The sequence below is a fragment of the Vanacampus margaritifer genome, chromosome 1 (genome assembly GCF_051991255.1).
Source record: "Vanacampus margaritifer isolate UIUO_Vmar chromosome 1, RoL_Vmar_1.0, whole genome shotgun sequence".
NCBI classification, from domain to species: domain Eukaryota; kingdom Metazoa; phylum Chordata; class Actinopteri; order Syngnathiformes; family Syngnathidae; genus Vanacampus; species Vanacampus margaritifer.
In genome coordinates this window covers 67948688-67970571 of record NC_135432.1, presented here as the reverse complement: position 1 = coordinate 67970571, position 21884 = coordinate 67948688, and the positions used below count along the sequence as shown (strand labels likewise).

The 21884-nt window shown below is 49.7% G+C and overlaps 3 protein-coding genes across 7 annotated transcripts; 1 reads left to right on the top strand and 2 right to left on the bottom strand.

The window, feature by feature from the left end:
• Window positions 1–661: 661 nt before the first annotated feature.
• Window positions 662–3339, top strand: hikeshi (heat shock protein nuclear import factor hikeshi). The gene has a single exon (XM_077565149.1). It carries the CDS (start codon window positions 1053–1055, stop codon window positions 1644–1646), a length of 594 nt encoding a protein of 197 aa, XP_077421275.1. The 5' UTR covers window positions 662–1052; the 3' UTR covers window positions 1647–3339.
• LOC144051714 (SUN domain-containing protein 3-like) lies at window positions 2621–7635 on the bottom strand. Of its 5 annotated transcripts, none has more exons than XM_077565088.1 (9): window positions 7497–7635; window positions 6425–6515; window positions 5836–6020; window positions 5462–5514; window positions 5220–5370; window positions 4676–4797; window positions 4399–4572; window positions 3984–4073; window positions 2621–3125 (listed from the first exon to the last, which is right to left on the bottom strand). In XM_077565088.1, exons 2-9 carry the CDS (start codon window positions 6511–6513, stop codon window positions 3015–3017), a joined length of 975 nt encoding a protein of 324 aa, XP_077421214.1. In that variant the 5' UTR covers window positions 6514–6515; window positions 7497–7635; the 3' UTR covers window positions 2621–3014. The 5 variants fall into 5 exon arrangements, with proteins under 5 accessions (XP_077421214.1, XP_077421206.1, XP_077421229.1 ...); XM_077565080.1 differs by having other exon boundaries at window positions 6425–6578; window positions 7403–7580; XM_077565103.1 differs by having other exon boundaries at window positions 6417–6515; window positions 7403–7580.
• A 1036-nt stretch (window positions 7636–8671) lies between these two features.
• Window positions 8672–21459, bottom strand: mdga2a (MAM domain containing glycosylphosphatidylinositol anchor 2a). The gene is given in 18 exon segments (XM_077565043.1): window positions 8672–9375; window positions 9534–9633; window positions 10023–10147; window positions 10234–10377; window positions 11170–11325; window positions 12310–12330; window positions 12627–12804; window positions 13036–13184; window positions 14450–14722; window positions 14794–14965; window positions 14967–15154; window positions 15231–15560; window positions 16260–16532; window positions 16603–16735; window positions 17030–17226; window positions 17315–17489; window positions 17944–18083; window positions 20725–21459. Coding segments are annotated over 18 exon segments (2916 nt in total). The 5' UTR covers window positions 20798–21459; the 3' UTR covers window positions 8672–9286.
• Window positions 21460–21884: the final 425 nt, after the last annotated feature.

The following is a 21884-nucleotide window of genomic DNA, read 5'->3' as shown; positions in this document are numbered from 1 at the left end:
AAAAGCTCAAACTTCAAAAGAATAAAAAAAAAAAAAACACTAGATGGTAGCCTACATACATTGCTTTAAGACACTTCTTTTATTGATTTCTTTTGTGTGTGTTTTGTTTCATCTGTCTTTATTGCATGAATTATTTTGACTGCATGTACAGCACTTTGTATGCAGCGAAAACCAATTTGGGACGTTGTGTTAAACATCAAAACAGAATACAATACATTGCAAATCACATTCAACCTTTACTTACTTGAATATTCAATGCTCAAACTGGTAACTTGGTGTGGTGATATTCTTTACACATTTGTCTGTTTTTGATGCAGAAGCAGCAAGATTATTTGCAACATTGTTTCAATAAGTCACCGCATGAATTTGACACATCTTTTTAAATGCATGTAAATGACAATTATTATTGCTTGTTGAGGATAAACAAATATCACCGATTTGATTGGATCAATGCTTAATACATTTTTACTTGGTTCAGTCCTGCCCAACTTCTAAATTGCACAACTCAAGCACCAGATTAGTTTTACATCTTTATTAAATTCCCTAACGAGAGTAAATAACTAGACTGAACAACAACAAAAGATAAAATCATTGAGGGTGAAATAGTGATTATTATAATCATAAATGCTAACGTTCGCCGCCTTTAACGCGACCGCTCAACGCTCAGGGAGTGTAGTCGATTGCCGAGCGGCTGAGACCAGTACCACGACCCGAAAAGCTTCTCGAACTTTCTACAACATCTACCGGCCTCTGCTGGTTACGTTGCAGTCAAGCGAGCTGGCCTGGCAGTCGGTCGGTCAGGGACACTCGACGAGCGGACGGTGCCGCAGCAACGAAAAAGGCTTCATCCGAACTCGAGTGGCAGCCGGCGCTAGCTAGTAGCTATGCCTCAGCGGGGGGTCGCGAGCAGCAGCTAACGTTGGCGGCTAAAGCTACATCCGGGAACTTTCGCGTTGGCTAACATTAGCAGCGCACAAACGTCGGCTAGCGCTAGCAGCTAAAGCTAAGCTAAGCTAAACTAATCAAGCGGGGCGCCGGGCGAGCGGCTAGCCATGTTTGGCTGCTTGGTGGCCGGCCGGCTGGTGCAGACCGACGCGGCCCAGGTGGCTTCGGACAAGTTCGTTTTCAACCTGCCGGACTACGAGAACGTGAACCACGTGGTGGTGTTCATGCTGGGCACCGTGCCGTTCCCCGCCGGCATGGGCGGCGCGGTCTACTTCTCCTTCCCGGACCCCGCGAGCGGCGTGCCAGTGTGGCAGCTGCTCGGCTTCATCGCCAACGACAAGCCGAGCGCCATCTTCAAGATCTCGGGCCTGACGGCGGGGCGGGGCGGGGCGCACCCCTTCGGCGGCATGGCCTCGGCCGCTCCTTCCGTGGCGCAGGTCGGCGTGTCGGTGGAGCCGCTGGAGCAGCTGGCGCAGCAGACGCCGGTGACCGGGGCGTCGGCGTCCACCGCCGACGCGCTGCGGCTGTTCACGCAGAAGATGCTGGACAGTTTGTACAACTTCGCGTCGTCGTTCGCGGTGACGCAGGCGCAGATGACGCCCAACCCCAGCGAGACCTTCGTGCCGTCCAGCTGCATCCTCAAGTGGTACGAAAACTTCCAGAGGCGCATGAACCAGAACCCCAACTTTTGGAAGAACTGAACTCGAAGACAATCACAAGCGATTTGTCGTCTTGTATTTTGTGCAAGCAAGCTGAACGATGGTTGCACAGCGTGTTTCATCTCATGTCACTTTATGATCTCAATAACTGTTGAAGATATGAAAACCACTTTTTCCCCCCTGAAAATGAATCTAAAGTTTATGCAGCAAAAATTCAGGAAATAAGTGTTCTATTAAACTTTTCACAAATGTTCAATATAGCCGTTGGTTATACACCGCACACATCAAAACCATCCATTTCTTGCCAAACCGCATACCGGGATGGATGGTTATCAAGACCCAGTTATCAGATATCGGTGATGTCTGGTGAAACCACGTGAAGCTTTGACGTGATGTAATAGAACTACCGCAGCATCAAACGTGACATTGTTATCTCCATGTGTAAATCCCAAAGTATAATCTGAATGATGCAATGGTTCGAAATTGCTTTGTCTCTGTGGCTTCATCCTGATTGTTTCACATTTCACATTTTTTGTTTTTGCAAGACTGCGGGCCCTCAAGGATGCAGACTTCAACCGGTGTCAATCTGACGTTATTCGACAATGGCAAATCCAGAAAGCCGTGAATGGCAAAACAATTTGCATGATTTGGCAAAAGAAGACAAACATATTGATCTATTTGTTATAAGATGAATTCAAAAGAGTAACTTTACGTCACCCGACATGATTTTGACTGTATTAACCACAACAACAATTGCTCAGAATCAGCCATCTTTGTTGTTTACATTCGCTTTGAAGGTTTTGCGTTTGGAATGGGAGATTCCAATTGGGATCATTCCAATTTCCCACGTTCCTCGAATGCAGCATAAGGCCTGAAGCTAAACAGGAAGTCGCCCATTTTAGTAAGCGATCAGCCCAAATGAGCTCTAATGGGACGCTGCTATTACATGCCACCCAAAATGGAAATCTCATTTGACAAGCGTTTGGAGATTCCAAAGAAAACAACGCCGCTTCAAATCATGATAAGACTGTCTTTATTTGACATCAAATATGATTCCTATTATCATGATGAGCAAAGGAGCAGTCTTGCTTTGACCTTGAGATTTAAAAAAAAAATAATACATTGAATCATGTACATAAAATGATAAATACACAGTATTGCACGTGTTGTATATAAAGTGCAGCGTTGCTTTCGCAACCCGGAACCAAATATGGTCATAATGGCGACTTGAAAGTGCGAGTGCATTGCGAGAAAGGTCACCCGCGCCCGTGCTGACGTCACGTCCGCTTGCTGCGAGGGGCTCTCCCGTTTGGCGCGGCGGCGCGCGGCGGCGGGCGCTACGTGCGCGCGCGCGTGCGTTCTCAGCTGTGTGTTGCATGTCCACGGTCAGCGTGTGTGCGCGCGCGCGCCTCAGGACGCCAAGCGTCCGTGCACCTTGAAGCTGTAGAGGCACGTGTAGGTGGGGTCTCCCCAGTTGCTGTGCACGCTCAGCCTCACGTGCGTGCTGACGCCACCTTTGACCTGCCACACAAGCACGTTGCTAACCTTTAGCGAACAAACGCGCGCTAAACTACTTTGCTTCATTATGCTTGTCTGGGTCTTGTGGATTCATGTGTACTTGTTTGTTGAGTTTTTTTTTTTATGTGCATTTAATTACTTTTTTCATAATTTTGTACCTTATTTAATTGTACATTATACTTAATAAAGGTAAGACTTTTGGCATACTTTTACTATACTTCTTGTAACTTTTTTAATCTTCTGTATTTTCTCATACTTAAAAAATGTCATACTTTCCTATTTTGTATCACTTTTCTTTACTTTTTGTGTACAAAATACCTTTTCAACATTTTGTCTCACTTTTATCATTTTGAATACTTTTAGCATACTGTTGCCATTTTTTCATATTAAAATATATCATAATTTTGGCAAACATTTTCATACTTTTTGAAAACATTTTTGTCAGATTTGTGGCATACTTTTTCAACATTTTAATACTATTTTTCCATCCTATTTTTCCATCCTATTTTTCCAAACTTAAAAAATATATTTGATCTTTTTTTAACTTTTAGTATACTTTATACATTTTCATAATTTTGTGATAATTTCACTATACAGCCTTACTTTTCTTATACTTTTTTTCCCCACAGCTTCATTTATGATTTTAATTGGTTTAACATTTCAGATGTAAATTTGTTAAAAGGATGTTGAATTATGTTCACTGTGTGTAAAGAAAAATGAGTTAAGGTTGTGAAAATCCAAACTTTTTCTAAGCTTGTTCAAAAAGGAGCAAAACGAAAAGCAAGACTGATTTTGGTGGGGGGGAAATTATACACGAAAAGAAAAAAATTCGAAGGTTGTATCGGGCGGCAGCACACTCACCGATATGCGGAAGTTCTGGAACATGGACCCGTTCTCCTCGTACTTGAAGCTTCCCAGTTTCACACCCGCCGACTCCGAAGACTCCAGACCCTACGGGGACCAATCACCATCAGTTCACACGTGGCGACCAGTACATTCTTTCTCTATGTGGGCCCTGACACTGGCTGATGACCGATCCAATGTTTGTCCTAACATCGACTTGCGACATTCCTTCTGACTTCCTGACATTTGCTGGCGACGAGTCAATTGTGTCTAAGTGTGCTTCAACACTGGCTGGCGACCAGTCCATTCTTTTTCCTGATGTTCCCTATCATCGACTGCGACTCGTCTATTATTAGTCGGAATGCGCCCTAACACTGGCTGGCGACCAGTTGATGTTTTGTCGCTACGTGTACGTGCGGCCGTCGGTGCTCACGTAGACGGAGAAGTCCTTGGGCGCATGCGGGATGTGTCCGGTGGGCGAGATGGTCTTGGTGATGTGTCCGAGGGTGACGCTGGTGACGACCACCGGGTGCGAGAGCGCCACCGTCAGGTTGCCCTGCTGGCCGGCGAAGGCCCAGCAGTTGCCCGGATTCAGCTCCGACTTGCCCTGAGGGGACAAACGCTGCCGCGTCATGGCCGCGCGGAGGGAGGAGCGGTCGCCGGAGCGGTCGCCGGAGCGGTCGCCGGAGCTGCTGCGGCGCGCACATTACCTCGATGATCACTCGTGACCGCACGGCCTGGCGGAAGTTCCACTCCAGGCCCAGGAAGGACACGCGCCACCACGTCTTGACTTTGTATGTCGGCGACGAGTCGCCGCACAGCACGCTGGCGCCTGCCAACCCAAAACACGCGCGCCGCTGCGGCTTCACGCATTTGCATACACGGGCTCCTTTGCCAGGCATGTTTGTCACATGGTTGTCACACATGTCATTTGTCTGTCATGCTTGTCCCACATTTGTCAGGCTTGTCAAATGTGTCCTTTGTCATGTTTGTCACACTTATTTGTCCTATGCTGTGTTTGTCACACACGTATCATTTGCACACATTTGCTGTTTTTCCGCACGTGTTTGTCGCATTGACTTACATGTTACTTACATGTTTTGTCACGTGTCTGTCATATTTGGTACAAGTTTGTCTTACGTTTGTCCCACCGCTTCATTTGTGGGCCTTCATGCGTTCAGATCGGGAGATGCTTATTCAGTTAATGAGATGCTAATGAGATGCGCAGAGACCGTTCAATACGCACGCACTCACCGGCCGACTCGAGGGCGTAGTTGGCAACGCTCCCCCACAGCGGCGCCTTGTCATCTTTGCGGATCAGCTCCTCGTAGCTGTTGAGAACCGATTTGAGCTCATTGTACTTTCCGTAAATGTCCTCCAACAGCTCGTTGCCGCGTCCGGAGAGCTGCCGGGACGGGACGACAGGGTCGTTAGAGAGGTCGTTAGAGAGGTCCCCGCTTCCGGAGGTTGGCGTAGAGGAAGGGAGGGGCTCGTACCGAGTTGAAGGGGGTGGAGCCGCCCGTCATCTGGCGAATGAATGGCTCGCACACTGGAAACAGGAAGTGAAAGACGCATGAGAGCAGAAAGACACGCAGGACGAGAAGCGTCCATATATGGCTGTGAGAATCGTATCTCAAGACCCGGAACTGGATCATACATTTAGGATTAGGACGTTCAACCTTCTTTCAGAACATTCGCTTTGGACCGCAAACCAGAACCTTCACTTGGTAGAAGGGTTTCTTTATGGTTTAGAACAGGGTTCTATTTTAGGACTAGCCGCCTTGACTCTGGACTAGACCCGCTTCCCCTGGGACTGGACTTTCCCTCAAGACTACAACCTTCTCTCCAGACTAGTCGTGTGCATACTCACAGATCCACAAGACGGGGATGAAAATGGGGATGATGTAGCTCCGTGCCAAGCGTAGCACGCCGCTTCCTCGGCGTGCCGGTCTGGCGTGCAGAACGGCGCAGCTGGACACCGGCGTGTCGTCGTCGGGGTGGCCCATGGCGAGCCGGCGTGGGCGCTGCTGAGCGCGGCTCCGAGTCCACAGCTTCCTGCGAGGACAAGGTGAGCGGTGGCGTACACGTCACATGCATACACACCGCCTGCAGCCCATCATTGAGATACGTCAGCATGTCTGCCATGTTGGATGTGGCAGCACCAAACAATGCACTTGAGGGCCTGGGCTGTCTTTCTAAAAACAACGTATGCAATGTTTAATCTTATTTCAGACGCTGAAGGTCACACGCCAGTTTTCTTATGTCCTCTTATCGGGTTTGCGAGATAATTTGGGTTAGAAATGGCCACAAAGCCTGCAAAACAATGAGCAAATTCAAGTCATAATACGATCAACAATCTTGACATCATTTCATCTTGTTGCATTGCCACGTCCAATATGGCGGCAATGTTGACGTATGTACGTATGTGGAAGTGCGCCAACATGAACACACCTGCTTACCTGTACGGCGTCTCCTTGTACGAGATGACGGGAATACCGTCACTGCTGTAGTAGCCCGATGACTCCAGGCGGGAACTTTTTCTTATCATGGCTGCCGGACAGCGGACACAAGAGGGGCCGGGTTACATTCCCAAGGAGGAGGAGTTGTCGCCCCCTAGGGGTATGCAATGTCACTGGCCCCTTTCACAATGACTTCCTGGCAAGCTAACGCATCAGGGGTATAATTGGCAGATTTACAAGTGGACGCGTACAACAGTGACGGTTGCTTTCAACACAAATTTGGAGTAATAGCGGGAAACCAAGGTACGGACCAAGGCTTCAGGTTGCTGTGGTCCATCTAGAGCGAGCGCCTCGTTGTCGGCCATGAGTGCATGCACACGATGGAGAGATGTGGTAGAGCAAGGCAATTGTCTTTCCTAAAACATCTGACTTTACAGCCAGTGGCTGGACAGGAAATTCCATCTGGAGAGACTGCTTTAGAGTGCCTCGTTGTCTGCTGTGAGTGTGCGCACATCATAATGAGAAGGCGGTAGAGCAAGGGGTCTATTTTTTCTTTAAGTCTAACTTGACAATTAGCATGTGAAGCAGGTGTTTGGGCTGGTGTGGCCGCTTTACGGTGCCTCATTGTCAGCCATGAGTGCATGCACAACAATGAGAGAGTTATTTTTATTGATTTTTTACACGCATACCTCTGTACTGTAAGGTGCTAAAAATAAAAAGATGGACTAAAAGCATAGAGAAGTTCAAAAACAAATCAAAGAATGTAAAACTATTAGTAGGCTACTAGTAGATGGACAACCGAGTGCACTATGGAGCAAATATGCTCAAATGGTTCGGTTTGCCACAAATTGACAGTATAAAGCGCCGGCGTGACGTCATGTCGCAGCCCCGCCCCTTCCTGCAGCCTCAAGCTCAAGTGTCAATCAAACCTTGCCAAAGTTGCCTGTTGCGGTGCCCGCGGTTAAACTTTCTACTCACATTTCTACTTGGTGATTTCTAGTGTCTTCTTCTCGGTGTAATCAATGTGAGTCGATTGGTTATTGGAAATCCAGCGAGGAGTTTGCCAACTTACTGGGCGTCTAACCGGGAGCAGCCGCCATTTTGTTGCCGGTCGGGAGAAGCTGGTCGTCGTCGCGGGCGCTACAAAGGCCGCCGCCTCACCTGCCGCGCGTTGGTGACGTCATCGCACGTCACCGCCGCTTGGCAGCCCTGTGACGCGTCACGTCGCCACTTTGGCTCAAGGTGCGCGAGATAGTGCGCGTGCTGACCAGCAGCCGCAAGGCCACACACATCTTCAAAAAATAAACAAATACAAAATAGGATGCGCTGCGGCCAAAGGCGAACAACTTTATGGCTTTTAAAAAGTACAAATATGTCAGAAATGGCTTCACGGCTATAACTAAAGGAAAATTCAGGAACTCACAACTGAAACTTTAGTTCTGCACTTTGAAAAAAAAACGAACGATTTGAAACACGAGCAAAAATAAAATTTCCAACTTCCCAGAATGAATGAAAAATGCTCTTTTTGTCAGGTTGAAAACGGAGAAAATGACAAATGTATTTTCTATTTGCACGTTGTCATCCAAGTTGCGGAGGAATTAAAAAAGAAATTCAATTTCACTTCGAACTTAACATCATTAATTCACATTTTAATTCCGTAAGTTTCAACAAGTTATGTTAAGGTTTTGTAGGTATACGATAAAGATAGATCGATTGGCAATTTTAATAGGATGCACAAAATGCAGCACATTCAATTTTCTCCATTGGAGGTGACAGGTGGAGTTGTTTTTGTGTAACTAAGCTGCTCTTCTATAAATGTGTTTAAAAAAATAAGTAAGTGTTAAACAAAAATGAACGATAACAAAAGGCAAACACACCATAACAACTTCTCTCGCCTCTGACATGAATGGGAAGGAATTGCTTTATTTTGCTTTGCCAATGCATAATTGAAAGATAACGTGAAACTTATGTTAAAAAGCAAAATGTATCATGTAATAAGGTGATATTGAATGGTTTTCTTTTTCTGATGTGTCAGCTATTCGCCCTCTGTAAAAAGTGTTCTTGAAATGTTGTCGTTGCAGTAAAACTTGAGGAAAGTGCTGCTGCTTCCACCTAGTGGTGACGACTGGGAAAACTTCCCTCTTCCCCCAATGGACTATATGCCGCGCAGCAGGCGGGACATTCGACTTCCGGCTTTTCACCCATCAACTTTGCTTCATTGCGCAACCAAAGTGATGACATCATCGCTCCCATTTGACAAAAATCGTTTTATTGTCTCCAGTCCAACATTTTGCTCGTCAAACATGCTGAAGGAAGGAAAAGTCGACAAAAGTCCTCGCCAACATTGTCTTCGTCACCCCACAACTTCCTGCCCAGACGGGAGGAAGTCAACGTTTTTCCTCGCCTCTGCGAGGGGGAAGAAAATGACAGCGGTCGTCTTTGTTGTGCTTGATTGAAAAATGAATTCCACACTGTGGACTTTATCGCAAAAACCCTTCGGCCACGCCCACTTTGGAAACATCCAACCAATCAGGAAGTCTCGTTTTGGGAATCGTACCTTTCCCACCGGTCCTGCTCCTCTGGTTGCCGTGACGACGGCGCACTCCCGCTCGGTCTCAAGGCACTTGAGTGTCATGGCGAACGCACCCCGAAGCAACAAAAACACGGCCCACCGTCACAATCGAGGAAGGGGAGGGATTAAGTCTTTCCTGTGAGTGTGTGCCTTTCAGTTTGGCAGATTGACCTTGGATGAGGGGTCCGCGGGGTCGCTGTTGCAAAACAACTGGGGGAAATGCTAAGCTAAGCTAACGGCCGTCAGAGTCGACATGGAACGCGGGCGCGGGGATGAACACCGAGGCGATGTCACCTCTGTCGGCCAATCAGAGTCAAGCTTAGGGTGAGGTGGAGCAGCCATAAGCCAGGCTGGCGGGGCGGGGCCAGCGAGATCAGGTCTGAAAGAGAGACAGATGATGTCATTCGCATCTTCAGGAGGACGCGTGAAACACTTTTGGAAAAAAACGTCTTCAAAAAAATCATTCACACAGATCCTTCTTGAGCATTTTTCTCTCTGCTCACTCAGACAGAAACAGGAAGTGGCGCTCTCGCTTACTGTTGGACGGCGGGTCTTTGCATTGGCCCTCCTGGATGGTGACGTCATCGATGGCAATGTCGCCCTCGATGCCGGCGCCGCGCACCCCCTCCAGCACCACCTGACCAACGCGCAGCACAACAAGGCGCAGCCGTTAGCATGGTGCGGCTACAGTCGCTTTTTGGACTGCATTTTAAAGTCAATTGTTATTTCGTACCACGGCCACGTATAAAAAAAATAATAATACGGGGGGGGGGGGGGAGTGGCTGTATTCTGACAACTCGCAAATTTGTGAGTTTATAAAGTGGCAATTTTACCATTTTTTTTCCCCTTGCTAATCTGCTACTCTAAAAAGTAGCAAATTTGCGCAAATTGCGAGTTTTTTTTTCTCTGAATATGACCCCACCTCTAAAAAATATGGCCCTGATACGGTGTTGTGATTTTGCTAATCAAAAAAAAAAAGAAAGTAAAACGCACAAAATGGATATCCGCAAATATAAATGGAATTACCTGGAAGTCAGCATTGGGGTGAATGTTGATGGCGGCGCGGCGCCATCGGTCGCCTTGGTTACCGCTCAGACTCCACACCGATGCCTCCGACGCGCCTTTTTGCCGCAGGAAGACGCTCAGCGCTCCTGGGGCCGGAACAGGAAGTTGCCGTGAACTTTGGCCGACGCCACGCTAACCGACGCCATGCTTACATGCTAACATGCTAACTCACCGATGTGCTTGCCGTACATGTGGTAGTAGAAGGCCAGGCAGTAGGTGGCGCCACTTTTGGAGCCCGTGTTGAAGGAGGGCGACAGGAGGCGGGCCTTGTCGCCCTCCATCCTGGGCCGCGACGTCTCGATGTAAACGTAGTAACCTGCCAGACGCCACAATCCGTCCGTTCACCTCAAAATGTCGTCCAATGAAATTCACCGCGACAAAGTGAATGAAATCCCAAAAGGTCGGCAAATCCAGTGGAATCTTCCTCCCGTGTTTTGCTGTCATGTGACGCATCCATCGCATGTGCGTGTTTATAAAAGTGGATTTAAAAGAGCAGGCGGGGTTAACGCCAACGCGATTTACAGGCAAAATGGGGAATTGTTTGAGTGTGTGCGTGCGCATGCATGTCAGATTAAAGTACTTGTATTGTTATGACGATGCACTTAATCTGCTTTAACAACACAGCCTCACATATTCCCATTTCTTTTTCGCTGTGCTGAACACACACACGCACACACACGCACTCACACACGCACACACGCCCTTCAAATTGCTCCAATAAATTGACCAAATGTTGCAAAAATTCTGCCCACAACGCCAGTTTCACTTAGCAGGGTGAAATTTGACAGACAGGTCAAGCAAGCGTAGACCCACAAAAATCGCATGAAATCTGCTCAATGTGTCAATCACGAATAGACACACGAAAAGCCTTACGAAGCCATGGCTAGAAACACAAAGTAGCCGTTTTAAAGTCATTTTCAAGGAATTTCCTAAAAAATTCAGCCAAGAAAGCCAGCTACATGAAATTTGGTAGATCCGTCAATCATGAGTTGACCCGCAGGAAAAAATCATCTCATGACATCAAGCACGAAAATAGAGGGTCCGTTTTTGACTGTTTCCAAATTGGATCCACCTGCTTGCAGCTTTGAAGTGTGTGCGTGTGCGCGACCTTGCTTGGAGCCACGACGGTCGACGCTGGGTCCGGTGTTGGGCGTGTACTTGGTGTCGCGGGAGGCGGCGCTGTGGCGCGTCCAGTCAAAGTCGTCGCTTTTGTCCTGAGAGAAGAGACACAAGGCCTCGTCCTCGAAAGCACACTGGAACTCCCCTGCGCACGCACACGCACACACACAGTTTAAATCTCCCAAAAATGATACCCTAAAATCTCCAGAAATACTTCCTACAAGTTATCTAAATACTCTCTAAAATCTACCTAAATATACTCAAATCTATTGAAATGCTGACTAGAAGTTACTTAAATATTCTTAAATCTAAAATGTACTCTTTAGAAGTTGACTTCATACTCCTAAATCTATGGCAATAATCCCTAAAAGTAATCTAAATACTCTTCGACATACTAAAATAGTCCATAAAAGTTTTACTCAAATATTCCTTAAAAGTAACCAAACTTTAAATCTCTCAAAAAAATACTTGCTGCACGTTATTCAAGTACTCCTGGATGTCCTGGGAAAACACTCAAAACTGTTAAAATATTCCCTTACTTAAATAAAAATAAATAAAATGTACTCTTTACAAGTTGCCTACATACTCTAAAATGTACAAAATACTCCCTAAAAGTTACCGATATACTATATCAACAAAAGTTACTTAAATAGTCTTCTGTCTACAAATTGGGCGACGTTACCCAATGCCTCTCCTAAATATGATTGAAATACTTGTTGAATACTTAATAACTAAAAGAGTTTTTAAAAGGCTAAATGAATAGCCTTAAATTAAAAAAAAAAATCCTTAATTCTTCAAAATATATTGAACATAAAAACCAAAATACTAATTAGACCTGAATAAATGTTTGAAAAAGAAATTGTAAATTATTCATAGCATTCTGTACTGGAAAGCGAAATACAACAGAACTGTACATAAAAAAAATGTATTGGATTAACAAAAAAAATGGAAGCCGTTGTCATTTGTAGATTGAATTCAGTGATTTCTTGGCGTGCCACTAGAGGGAGCCCACGCGAGCAATCACTGGTTTCAACTGCAAATAGATCCAAAAATCCTCCCAAAGTCCTGCCAATGATGACCCGTGAACGTGCGTAGGATTACTTTCATCAGATTACAAAGGAGTACTCACTGAGGTGTGGATTCACCGGCGCTGCGGGAGGAACACAACACGGGTTAGATACGCCTTCTTTTACCACACACACACTCAGTTGGGTTTACAAGTGGAGTGGGGACATCGCATTGACATCTTTCCCTAACCTCAAGCATAACCCAATTCTAAACTCTAAAACCAAGTTTTGACCCTCAAAAACAGGTCTGAACTTTCAAGTCGGTCCCCACAATGGTAGTTAAACCTGGAAAAACACGCGTGCATCGGCCCCACAATGTAGTCAAGACAAAAACTCTCTCTCTCTCTCTCTCTCTCTCTCTCATGCAAACAGGAAGTACCGCTGTAGGCGATGACGCGCTCGGTGGCGTCGCCGTCGCCGTAGCGCGTGATGGGCGTCAGGCGGACCAGGTAGGACTCGGGCTTGACCAGTTCTGTCAGGTTGTGGGTCAGCAGCTGCCCCTTGTGGATGTTGGCCTCCATGGGGATCTCCTGCTCCCACCAGGGGCCCTGCCCCACCTCACACACACACAAAAACAACACACACACGTGTTATTCACCCAAGTTAGCATTAGCGCTAGCGCCCCCTGCTGCTCAGCCCGTGCAGTGGTGGCAAGTCATGGAGGAGAAGCACAGCCAAATAAATACTTGCATTTATAGCAAGGTGGGTTTTTTTTGTTTTTTTTTGTATCTACTTGTCCTTGAGTGTCGCGTGCGAGTATTTTTTGCGGCGTGAGTGGGCGGGGTCACCTGGCAAATGCCCAGCCTGTAGGCCAGGATGCGGTCCACGCCGGCGGGCTCCATCTGGGTCCACTGCAGCGTGAAGCCGTACGTGCGGGGCCGGTTCTGCCACAGGGCGCCGGGCGTGTCGTAGTAGAACTCGGGCGGGTACGCCTTCCCTGGCGGAGGTACAACACGGGATCAATTATTCATAGACGCACTTTCTGAAGATTTGCAAAGCATGACGCCAAACCGAAATGTGTGTGTGTGTGTGTGTGTGTGTGGTTTGGGGGTTCATTCCAAGTGTGTGTGTGAGAGAGAGGATTAAGGTTTGAAAAAGAAAAAGGAGAGTAGTGAGTGGCTGACTCAGCTGTCGCCATGGTGACAGTGAGTAAAAAAAAAAAAAAAAAAAAAAGGGGACAATTTATTCATCCAACTTCCTGTCACATTTTTATTCGGACCGCCAGCTCTCATCTGATTGGCTGCAGCAAAAATGACATCAGCGTGTTACAATCGTGACCTTCATCCAGCAGGGTGACCTTCATCTTCATCATCACCATCGTCCCATATCAACACTCTATGACCTTCATCTGGAAATCATGAGCATCATCCTGCATCGCTCCCAGCGCCGACCCGGACTTGAGTTCTGCCTCGTGACCATCCCGACCTTCATCCTGCATGAGTGCTGAGATGGCTTTTCCTCTTCAAAGAAGCTGTGCTGCAGCGCGCGGCGTTAAGAAGCTTAACTCAGGAAGTCTCTCAGCATGCTGACAGGCAAACTCAAAAGAGCTTTCACGGAGTTGGGGGGGGGGCATGGGGGGGGGGGGGGTCGGCGGGTTGCCTGAGATGTGATGCATGGAGACGTCGTTACTTCTGACGGGTGAGAAAATGACGACTCAAATCCTCACACACACACACAGCCACAACTTAACACTTCAAGTGGGAGGAGCTTAAAAAGCTGTGTGTGTGCGTGGGTGTCATTTAAGCCCCTCCGGATAAATGTCGGATCTTCTGTTACAGCTCTGTTGCGGATATTTTCAGAGAGGCTGATATTCATCATCAGCTAATGACCTGCTAGTGATGATGTCACTTGTAAAGCAGGCGTCTCATTGGTCAAAAGTTTGTGCGAGCTCAAGGTTTGTCAAGTCACAAACAAGATGGTTGGAGTCAGGCAGGAAGTGCTGATTCAATAACAGGAAGTCTGTTGAGTCACAAGCAGGACGTTTGTGGAGTCAAACAGGAAGTGCTGATTCACAAACAGGAAGTGTGAGGAGTCAAACAGGAAGTGCTGATTCACAAACAGGAAGTGTGAGGAGTCAAACAGGAAGTGCTGATTCACAAACAGGAAGTGTCGAGTTACAAGCAGGAATTGTGTGAGCAGGCACAAACAGGAAGTGAAATCCGAGCTGAAAGTATCCCAGCATGCACGAGTGCCGCGACTCACCGGTGACCAGGAAGGTGCATCTGCCCGCTCCGGCCTCGTTGCTGATGTCACAGGTGTACTCGCCGTATCCTTCGCGGTTGAGCGCTCGGACCTGGTAGTGCGTGTCGTCGCGCTGCTCGTCAAACTGGCCCACGGTCAGCAGGCGGGAGCCGAGCTTCCACTCGTAGCGCAGCAGGCGGGCCGGGTGGGCGCGCAGCAGCCGGCAGGTCAGGGAGAAAGCCCGGCCCAGAGCCTGGCGGACCTCCCAGAACGCCGGCTCCACCACCGGCGGGACTGCACCGGCACACGTGGCACCGGATTAGAATGGGCCGAGCGGCCGCGGGGTGTGCGTGAGCGTTACCCACACTGCACCAGGAGCTGGATGAGCGCCTGCCGGGGTTTGACGTTGAAGCCGTTGTACTGGCTGGTCTGGCAACGGTAGGTCCCGCCCATCTCTTGCGTCACGTTGGTAAGCTTCAGGACGCCGTCGGCGCTTTCCGTCTGGGCGGCGTCCTCGGCCACCAGAGGCGCCCCCCCCCGGCACCCCGACGACCGTCCCAGCAGCCGCCGCCGCCGCCGCCGCCGCCGCCGCAGGACTCTCCTCCACACGAGCCCACAGGATGACGGGTTTGGGTTTGCCCGACACCAAACACTGCAACTCCACCGCGTCGCCCTCCTGAGCGATGATGTGAGAGCGCCCCCTGGGCACCGTCAGCTCCGGAGGAACTGCAAGCGCGTGCCAAAGGGTCCAGTCCATGAAGCAGAACCAACACTCCGATGCCCCCCCCCCCCCCTCCCTCACCTGTGGTGGACGAGATGTTGACGTCGATGCTGATCTCGGGACTCCCCCCGTCCCTGAGCGACGCCACGCAGGTATAGGTGCCGAAATCGGTGAACTTGAGGTCGATGATGTCCAGGTTGGTGACGCCCGGCGACATCTCCACGTCGCTGTGCGTGATGACCATCCGCTCGGAGCTACGCAGCGGGCGGCCGTTCTTCAGCCAGCTGAACTGCAGCTCCTCGGAGGGCGTGGCCTCCACCTGACAGCTGATCTTCACCTCGCGCCCGATCTGGATGTGGTCGTCATTGTGGTACGGGTCCGGAGTGATCCAGAAGCGAGCCTTGCGCAGACCTTTTTTTCCAGTCATAAACAGGAAGTTCACCGTCAAAACAGGAAATGTCTTTTTTTATATGAATAAAATAACATTTTACAAACATTTTGGCATCAACACGCACAGGAAATGGGATAGCACAAACAGGAAATGCTTAATCAAACAGGAAGTGTCTGTATTCACAAGCAGGATAGCGTGTTAGCGTCTCACATATGAATGGACCGTCAATGCTGCTGAAGTGAAGCCACTGGCGGCCATCTTGCGTTGCCCCTCACTGAGGCCGCCCAACTTGAATACATTGATTTTTCCGTGGCGTTTATTTCTGCTTTTTCAGTGAAATTGTCACCATGTATGACATATTGTCATATTGACGGTCCATTCGTGTATATGTCCACAAACAGGAAGTGTCTGTAGTCACAAATGGGAAGTGGGTGGGTGGAGTCACAAGGTACTTGTTTATGTGCATGAATGTGAGTGTGTGTATGTATGACTTTGTGTGTCTGTGTGTGTCCATAAATAGTTGTGAACGCCTGCGAACATCGTGCGTGCATGTTGGCGTGTGCGTCACTTGAAGGTGCGTTACATAACGTGCGCGCCAATGTGCACGCTCGTACTTGACAAGACTTCCTGGACGTCTTCCTGGAGAAAGTGTGAAGGAAGCAACAATGCATGTGCGTGCGTGCGTGCGTGCGTGCGTGCGTGCGTGCGTGCCTGTATACCTCTGACCAGGATGTTGGTGGACTTCCTGGCGGCATTGCCCACGTTGTTGTCGGCCAGGCAGCTGTAGGCGCCGCCGTCGTCCACGGCGACGGCGGGGATGGTGAGCGTGCCGCCCTTGCTCACGCTCCTCTTGGGAAGCGGCTCACCGCCGGGACGCAGCCACCTGAGGCCGGGAGGCGGGTCGCCGCCGGACGCCGCGCACACCAGCGTCACCGTCTCGCCAGGGTTCGCCACCAGCGGCTCGTCCAGGAGCAGCTTGATGGTGGGAGGGGCTGGCGCACAAAAACACACACGCCCGCCGTCACGTCACCGCGCCTGCCTGGCGTGTGCGTGCGCACGCACCTGTCCTGTTGTTGAGGTTGAAGTGCGCGACCTTATCGGCGATGTCGCACACCTTCCTGACGGAGGCGATGCACGTGTAGTTGGCGTAGTCCTGAGGGCGGAGATTCTTCAACTTCAGGATCTTCGTCTCGCCCTGAAATACGAAACGGGTTGGACGGATTAGCACGCTCGCCGCTGAGGACGTGATTGGCCGCGACAGGATGTAGTGAGAGATTCTACGAGTGTGTGTGCGTGAGAATCAGTTAAGGGCGTGAGTGTGTGTTTGACAATGTGTGTCAATGAGTGAAAGATTGTGTATGAGAGAGCACATGTGAGTGTAATAGTATGTGTGAGAGTGAACGTGAGAGTATGACTTGGCGTTGACATGAGAGACAGGTCGGTGTGTGTGTGTGTGTGTGTGTGTGTGAGCTTCGCAGCGAGCGAGCACCTGCGTGAAGAAGGGCTCGTAGATGTCCACCCCGGCGTCCGCTCCCTGCGAGAGGACCTGGCGACCTCTCCTCCAGGTGTAGTGCACGGGCGGGTTGGACGCGGCCACGCAGCGCAGGAAGACGGTCCTCTCCACGTAGAAGAGCTCCTTGGCGTCGGCCACGCTTTGGTGCACCGTGATCAGCGGATCGTCCAGAACTGCGCAAACAACACACGTGCCTGACGCTCCCTGAAGGCAGCACTCGCGATGCCTTCAGGGACTGCTTGGGCTTTTGTGTGTCCTCACAGTAGACGTCAACTCGTATGGAGCGTATGGCGGGCGTCCCCATGCCGTTGTCGGCCTTGCAGTAGTAGCGCCCCCCCTGGTGGCGGCCGATCTTTTCGATCTTTAACGTGTCGTTGTGCGCCCAAGAGTCGCCGTGGCGCTCCGAAGCGCCGCCTGCTGTTTTGGTCCAGCGGACCTGCTCACAAAACAGGAAGTCAACAAACAGTAATGCTGCATTCCAGGACAGTTGGAAGTTGGAGACATCCCACTTGGAATCCCAGTGAACGTAAACAACAAAGATGGCCGATTGCGATCAATTGTTTGCTGTTCCGGTTAACGCAGTCAGTAGAAATCACCTTGGATTAATAAATTACTTTTTCCAATAATTAAATGTATTAATTATGACATTAAATATATATATGTAAATGTTTTGCCATTCACGGTTTTTCAAAGGGCGGGAAAACTCTTACTTCCCACTTTCCTGAATGCAGCATAAGAGATCCAAATCGCAAGTGATCGAACAGTAATAGTAACAGTATTTTGTTCCTTATAATTGTTGAGTTTGCTTAAAAAAGGAGGAGGTTGAATCAGAAACAGTTGACCCCCCTGCCCCGCCCCGCCCCTCCTATTTGATGCTGTGGCACGCTGACCTGCGGTCGCGGGTGTCCCGTGACCAGGCAAACGAGTTCCAGAGTTTCTCCTTCTCGGATGGTGTAAACCCGCTCGCTGTGTCGTTCCTCCTCCACGTTGCAAGCTTGTCCCGAGTGCACGATGCGAACTGTAGGTGGCGCTGTGGGGCACACACACACACACACCACATTTTCACCTTAAAACCCGAATTGAAGACTTTCCGATGTTGGCTTTTTGTCCGTTGCTATGGCAACGCAAAGCTTATTTCCTGGAGCAGAAAATAATCAGAATGACATCAAGGTCACACCCTCCCTCCCTTTCCTGGGGGATGGGGGGGGGGGGTCTCTCTCACACACACACACGCACACACAAATGAACACAAACAAGTACATGCACAAAATTTGGACACGCCCACGCACAGTAATTTTAGACCGACCCTGTGATTGTGAGGGCACCCAATGTCCTATGATCTGAATTGTGACGTCATCTCATGTAAACGAAAGTGAGGAAGACAAGCGAGCAAGAGGATGAAGGTGCAAGTGAAAGAAAGCAGGTAGGGGAGGGGCTGAGCGAGCGAGGATGTCCTACTTTGCCGCTTCTATTTTTAGATTTAGATTTTTTTATTGGTCTCTTCTGACTGCTGATGTCATCAAACACGCACACACACACCTGGCATTTCCCTGTGCCACACACACTTTCTACATGTGTGTGTTGACCCTGCCGAATATTAACAGCAGTGATGTTGTGCGTGTTGATGTGAGGTCATCTGTTTTGGAGTGTTAAGGGTGTCACACGTTCCCCTTCATCTGTGGCGCTGTTATGTAAGACGACCCCCCCCCCCCCCACACACACACACACACACACACTCTTACTCGACCCCCTCCCTCATCCCACCTCGCTTTCTCTCATTTTCTATTTGTGGGCCCAGAACGCCGCAGTCAGTCAGTGGGCCGGACAAAAATAACCGCCGCCGCCCCATTGGCTGGCAGCCGCACACGCTCATGCATACGTAATGAGGCCAACAGAGGATTCAATGATGAATGGGAGAGCGGCACACACACACACACACACACAAGCGAGTGCGCACGGGCCAGCCAGCCAATCAGAGAGCAGCACTGATGAGCCGTCAATCACAGTGTGAAGCGCGACGGCATCAGTGGGAGCCAATCGGAGAGGACTTGACTGGTCATGTGACACACAAGAAGACAGAAGCAGCGTGCGACTTTCTCGTCTTCGTGCTGCTCCGCCGATCTTTGCCATGACTCACGTATGTGCGCGAGCGCGCGCGCGTGTGTGTGTTGCACTCATGAAGACCCTCGCTGACTTTTTAAGCCTAATGACATTTTGTGTGCCCTGATGAAGTTTGGGGTGACCCCAAAGGCCGCATGAGGGCCGTTCTAAAAATAGCTCACCACTCACTTTACTTGAGAAAAATTTGGGAAAAAATGGAGTGAGCTGCATCTCATCTCTTTCCTTTTGTTTACATTACTTTTTTTTAAATGACACTTGTGCAAGTGCAACAATTAATCGATTAATCAACTGCCTGATGATTTAGCAACTATTGCATAATTGACGGGGAACGACCGATAATTGCCTTGCTGCCGCGGACCGGAGCCCCGAGGCTGGGGAGGCGCCCGGCGGTTAGTCGGTGTCGGCGGCGTGGCGAGCGGTGTGACCGTCGCGCCGCGCTCGCCGCCGCCTCCTTTCGGCTTCCAACACTAGATAGCGCTAAGTAATAGACAGTAGACCAGGGGTGCTCAAGTTGGGTCCTCGGGACGCCCTAACCAGCCTGTTTTCCATGTTTCTCTCCACTAACGCACCTGATTGATGATCAGGATCGTTATCAGGCTTCTGCAAAGCTTGATGATGAGCTGATCATTAGATTCAGCTGGGCTGAAGGAGGGAGACATGAAAAACAGGCGGGAAAAGGGCTCTAGAGGAACCAACTTGAACACCCCTGCAGTAGACACTGTCCCTTTAAAAATAAAATTTAAATAAAATCTATTGACCCAAATATTTCAAAAAAGGTCATTATGAACGTAAGCAATATTTTTGTTCACGGTCAAAGTTGGCCCAACATTTGGCAAAAACTGGACCATTTTTTCTGCCGATTCCACAAGAACTGTAATATTGTCCGATTAAATCGAAAGTCAGGAGGGACGAAATAGAACAGCCAAACGATGGACCAGATTATACATCTGCATGGTGAGTGCAAAAATTGAAACAGAATTTTGTATGTTTTGGAGGGACTGGAACAGATGAATTGCGTTCCATTTATTTCATTTGGGGGGAAATGATTTGAGATACGAGTGATTTGCTCAAGGAACAAATTCAACTCACATCTCAAAAAGCTTTCTAACTTCTTGGCATGTTTTTCTAGCATTTTGTGCTGTGTCGCTCAGCTGCTATTTGGATGATGATGATGATGATGATGATGATGATGATGATGATGATGATGATGACTTGTTGCCTTGATCTGCAAGCTCGTCATCAGCCGAACATCAACGTTGGCGCAGATGTTGGCGCCTAATCCCCCACGCACGCACACACGCACGCGCGCCCGTCCACGTGGGTCACATGACCTCACACCGGAAGCACTCTTCTGACCAATTGTGCTCTGTGTCACTCCACTTCCGGTGCGTGCTGTGCCAGGTGACCTTGACAGGTGTTTCCCCCACTGACGTCGCATGGGGGGACAGGTGCGCATGCGCATCCTGGCTACCTGTTGTTCCGTGCGCGTTCACGCTGCCAATCATCGCAAGGTCACGTGTGTGTGTGTGTGTGTTTGTACGCGCGCTTACCGTACACGCCCTGCGCGTGCACGCCGTGCACGAAGCCGCTCAAGAGCCACGCGAGCGCCACCAGCGGGCCCATCTTCACATCCTCCCTCCGGGACGAACTCGTCTGTCCGGCCTCCTGCAGCCGCTCGGCCCCCTCCTCCTCCTCCTCCTCCTCCTTCTCCTCCTCCTCCTCCGCCGCCTTCTCCTCACCTCGTCCTCGTCTTCCTCCTCGTCCGAGCAGAGTCGTGCCCAGTGTCGGTGTCTCATACAATCATCCCAAGCGAACGCGTCCCCGCCAACGGCACCCCCGTGCACGTGCACGCCGGCCGGCCGGTCAGGTGGTCCTGCTCATCCCGCAGGAGGCCGGCGGGGAGGGGGGGGGGGGGGGACGTGTGAGGAGAGGCGGCTTCAAGCGGCTCTCCTTGCTGCTGACATTGTGGCAAAAAAAAAAAAAAAAAAAAAACTGAAAGAAAAAGACAAATGAGCCGTTGGGGAGCTCTGGCGTCCCGGCTGACCCTCCGAGCAAGTCCTGCGGCGGGTGCGAAGCTCGGCGTCCCTCCCTGGCGCCGAATCCCCTCAGCGCATCCTCCGGTCCGGATGGCAGCGGCTCGTCGCGCTCCGTCAGGTCGCCGAGGGGCGAGCAGAGTCGGCCTGAAGATGGACCAGCGCTCCGCTCCGCTCGCTCGCTCGCTCGCTCGGTGCTAGTGGATTTTTACCGGTGAGACGTCAGCGAAAGAGCAAAGTGGCCCGCAGTGGGGTACCGACGTACGTCCTGGCTGGATTTTCAAAATAAAACGTTCGCGTCAACCATGCGCTTTGATGTGGAATCTAGCGGAGCAATACGTGTTGAAATGAATTTGAAACTTATTCACTCTCCGCGTTTGAGCCATCCACTGAGGGAGCGGTGAGCAGCAGCAGGGGCCGCGCTTGGGAACCATTTGGTAATCCAACCCTTAATGCTGAATGTCAAGCGGCGGCGACAATGTCCCATTTTTTATAATCTTACAACCTGCCAGTCTCAGGGCGGACACTCACTTGGCCTCTAAGATAACTTAATTATTCAAATTCTATTTGGATGGAAAAAGATGAGATGATGAGAAATGTTGTCAGGCCCACCTCGTCCAATAGAATCCCGTGTACTCTAGGGGGCGCCAAATATCGGCTGAAGGAATTATGACTAT

Coding starts and splice junctions, on each gene's coding strand:
- hikeshi (XM_077565149.1), top strand. CDS start 1,053: ATGTTTGGCTGCTTGGTGGCCGGCCGGCTGGTGCAGACCGACGCGGCC.
- LOC144051714 (XM_077565088.1), bottom strand. CDS start 6,513: ATGATAAGAAAAAGTTCCCGCCTGGAGTCATCGGGCTACTACAGCAGT. Junction 4,573..4,675: donor GGTCACGAGTGATCATCGAG/GTAATGTGCGCG, acceptor TTGTCCCCTCAG/GGCAAGTCGGAGCTGAATCC. Junction 4,074..4,398: donor CCAAGGACTTCTCCGTCTAC/GTGAGCACCGAC, acceptor TGGTCCCCGTAG/GGTCTGGAGTCTTCGGAGTC.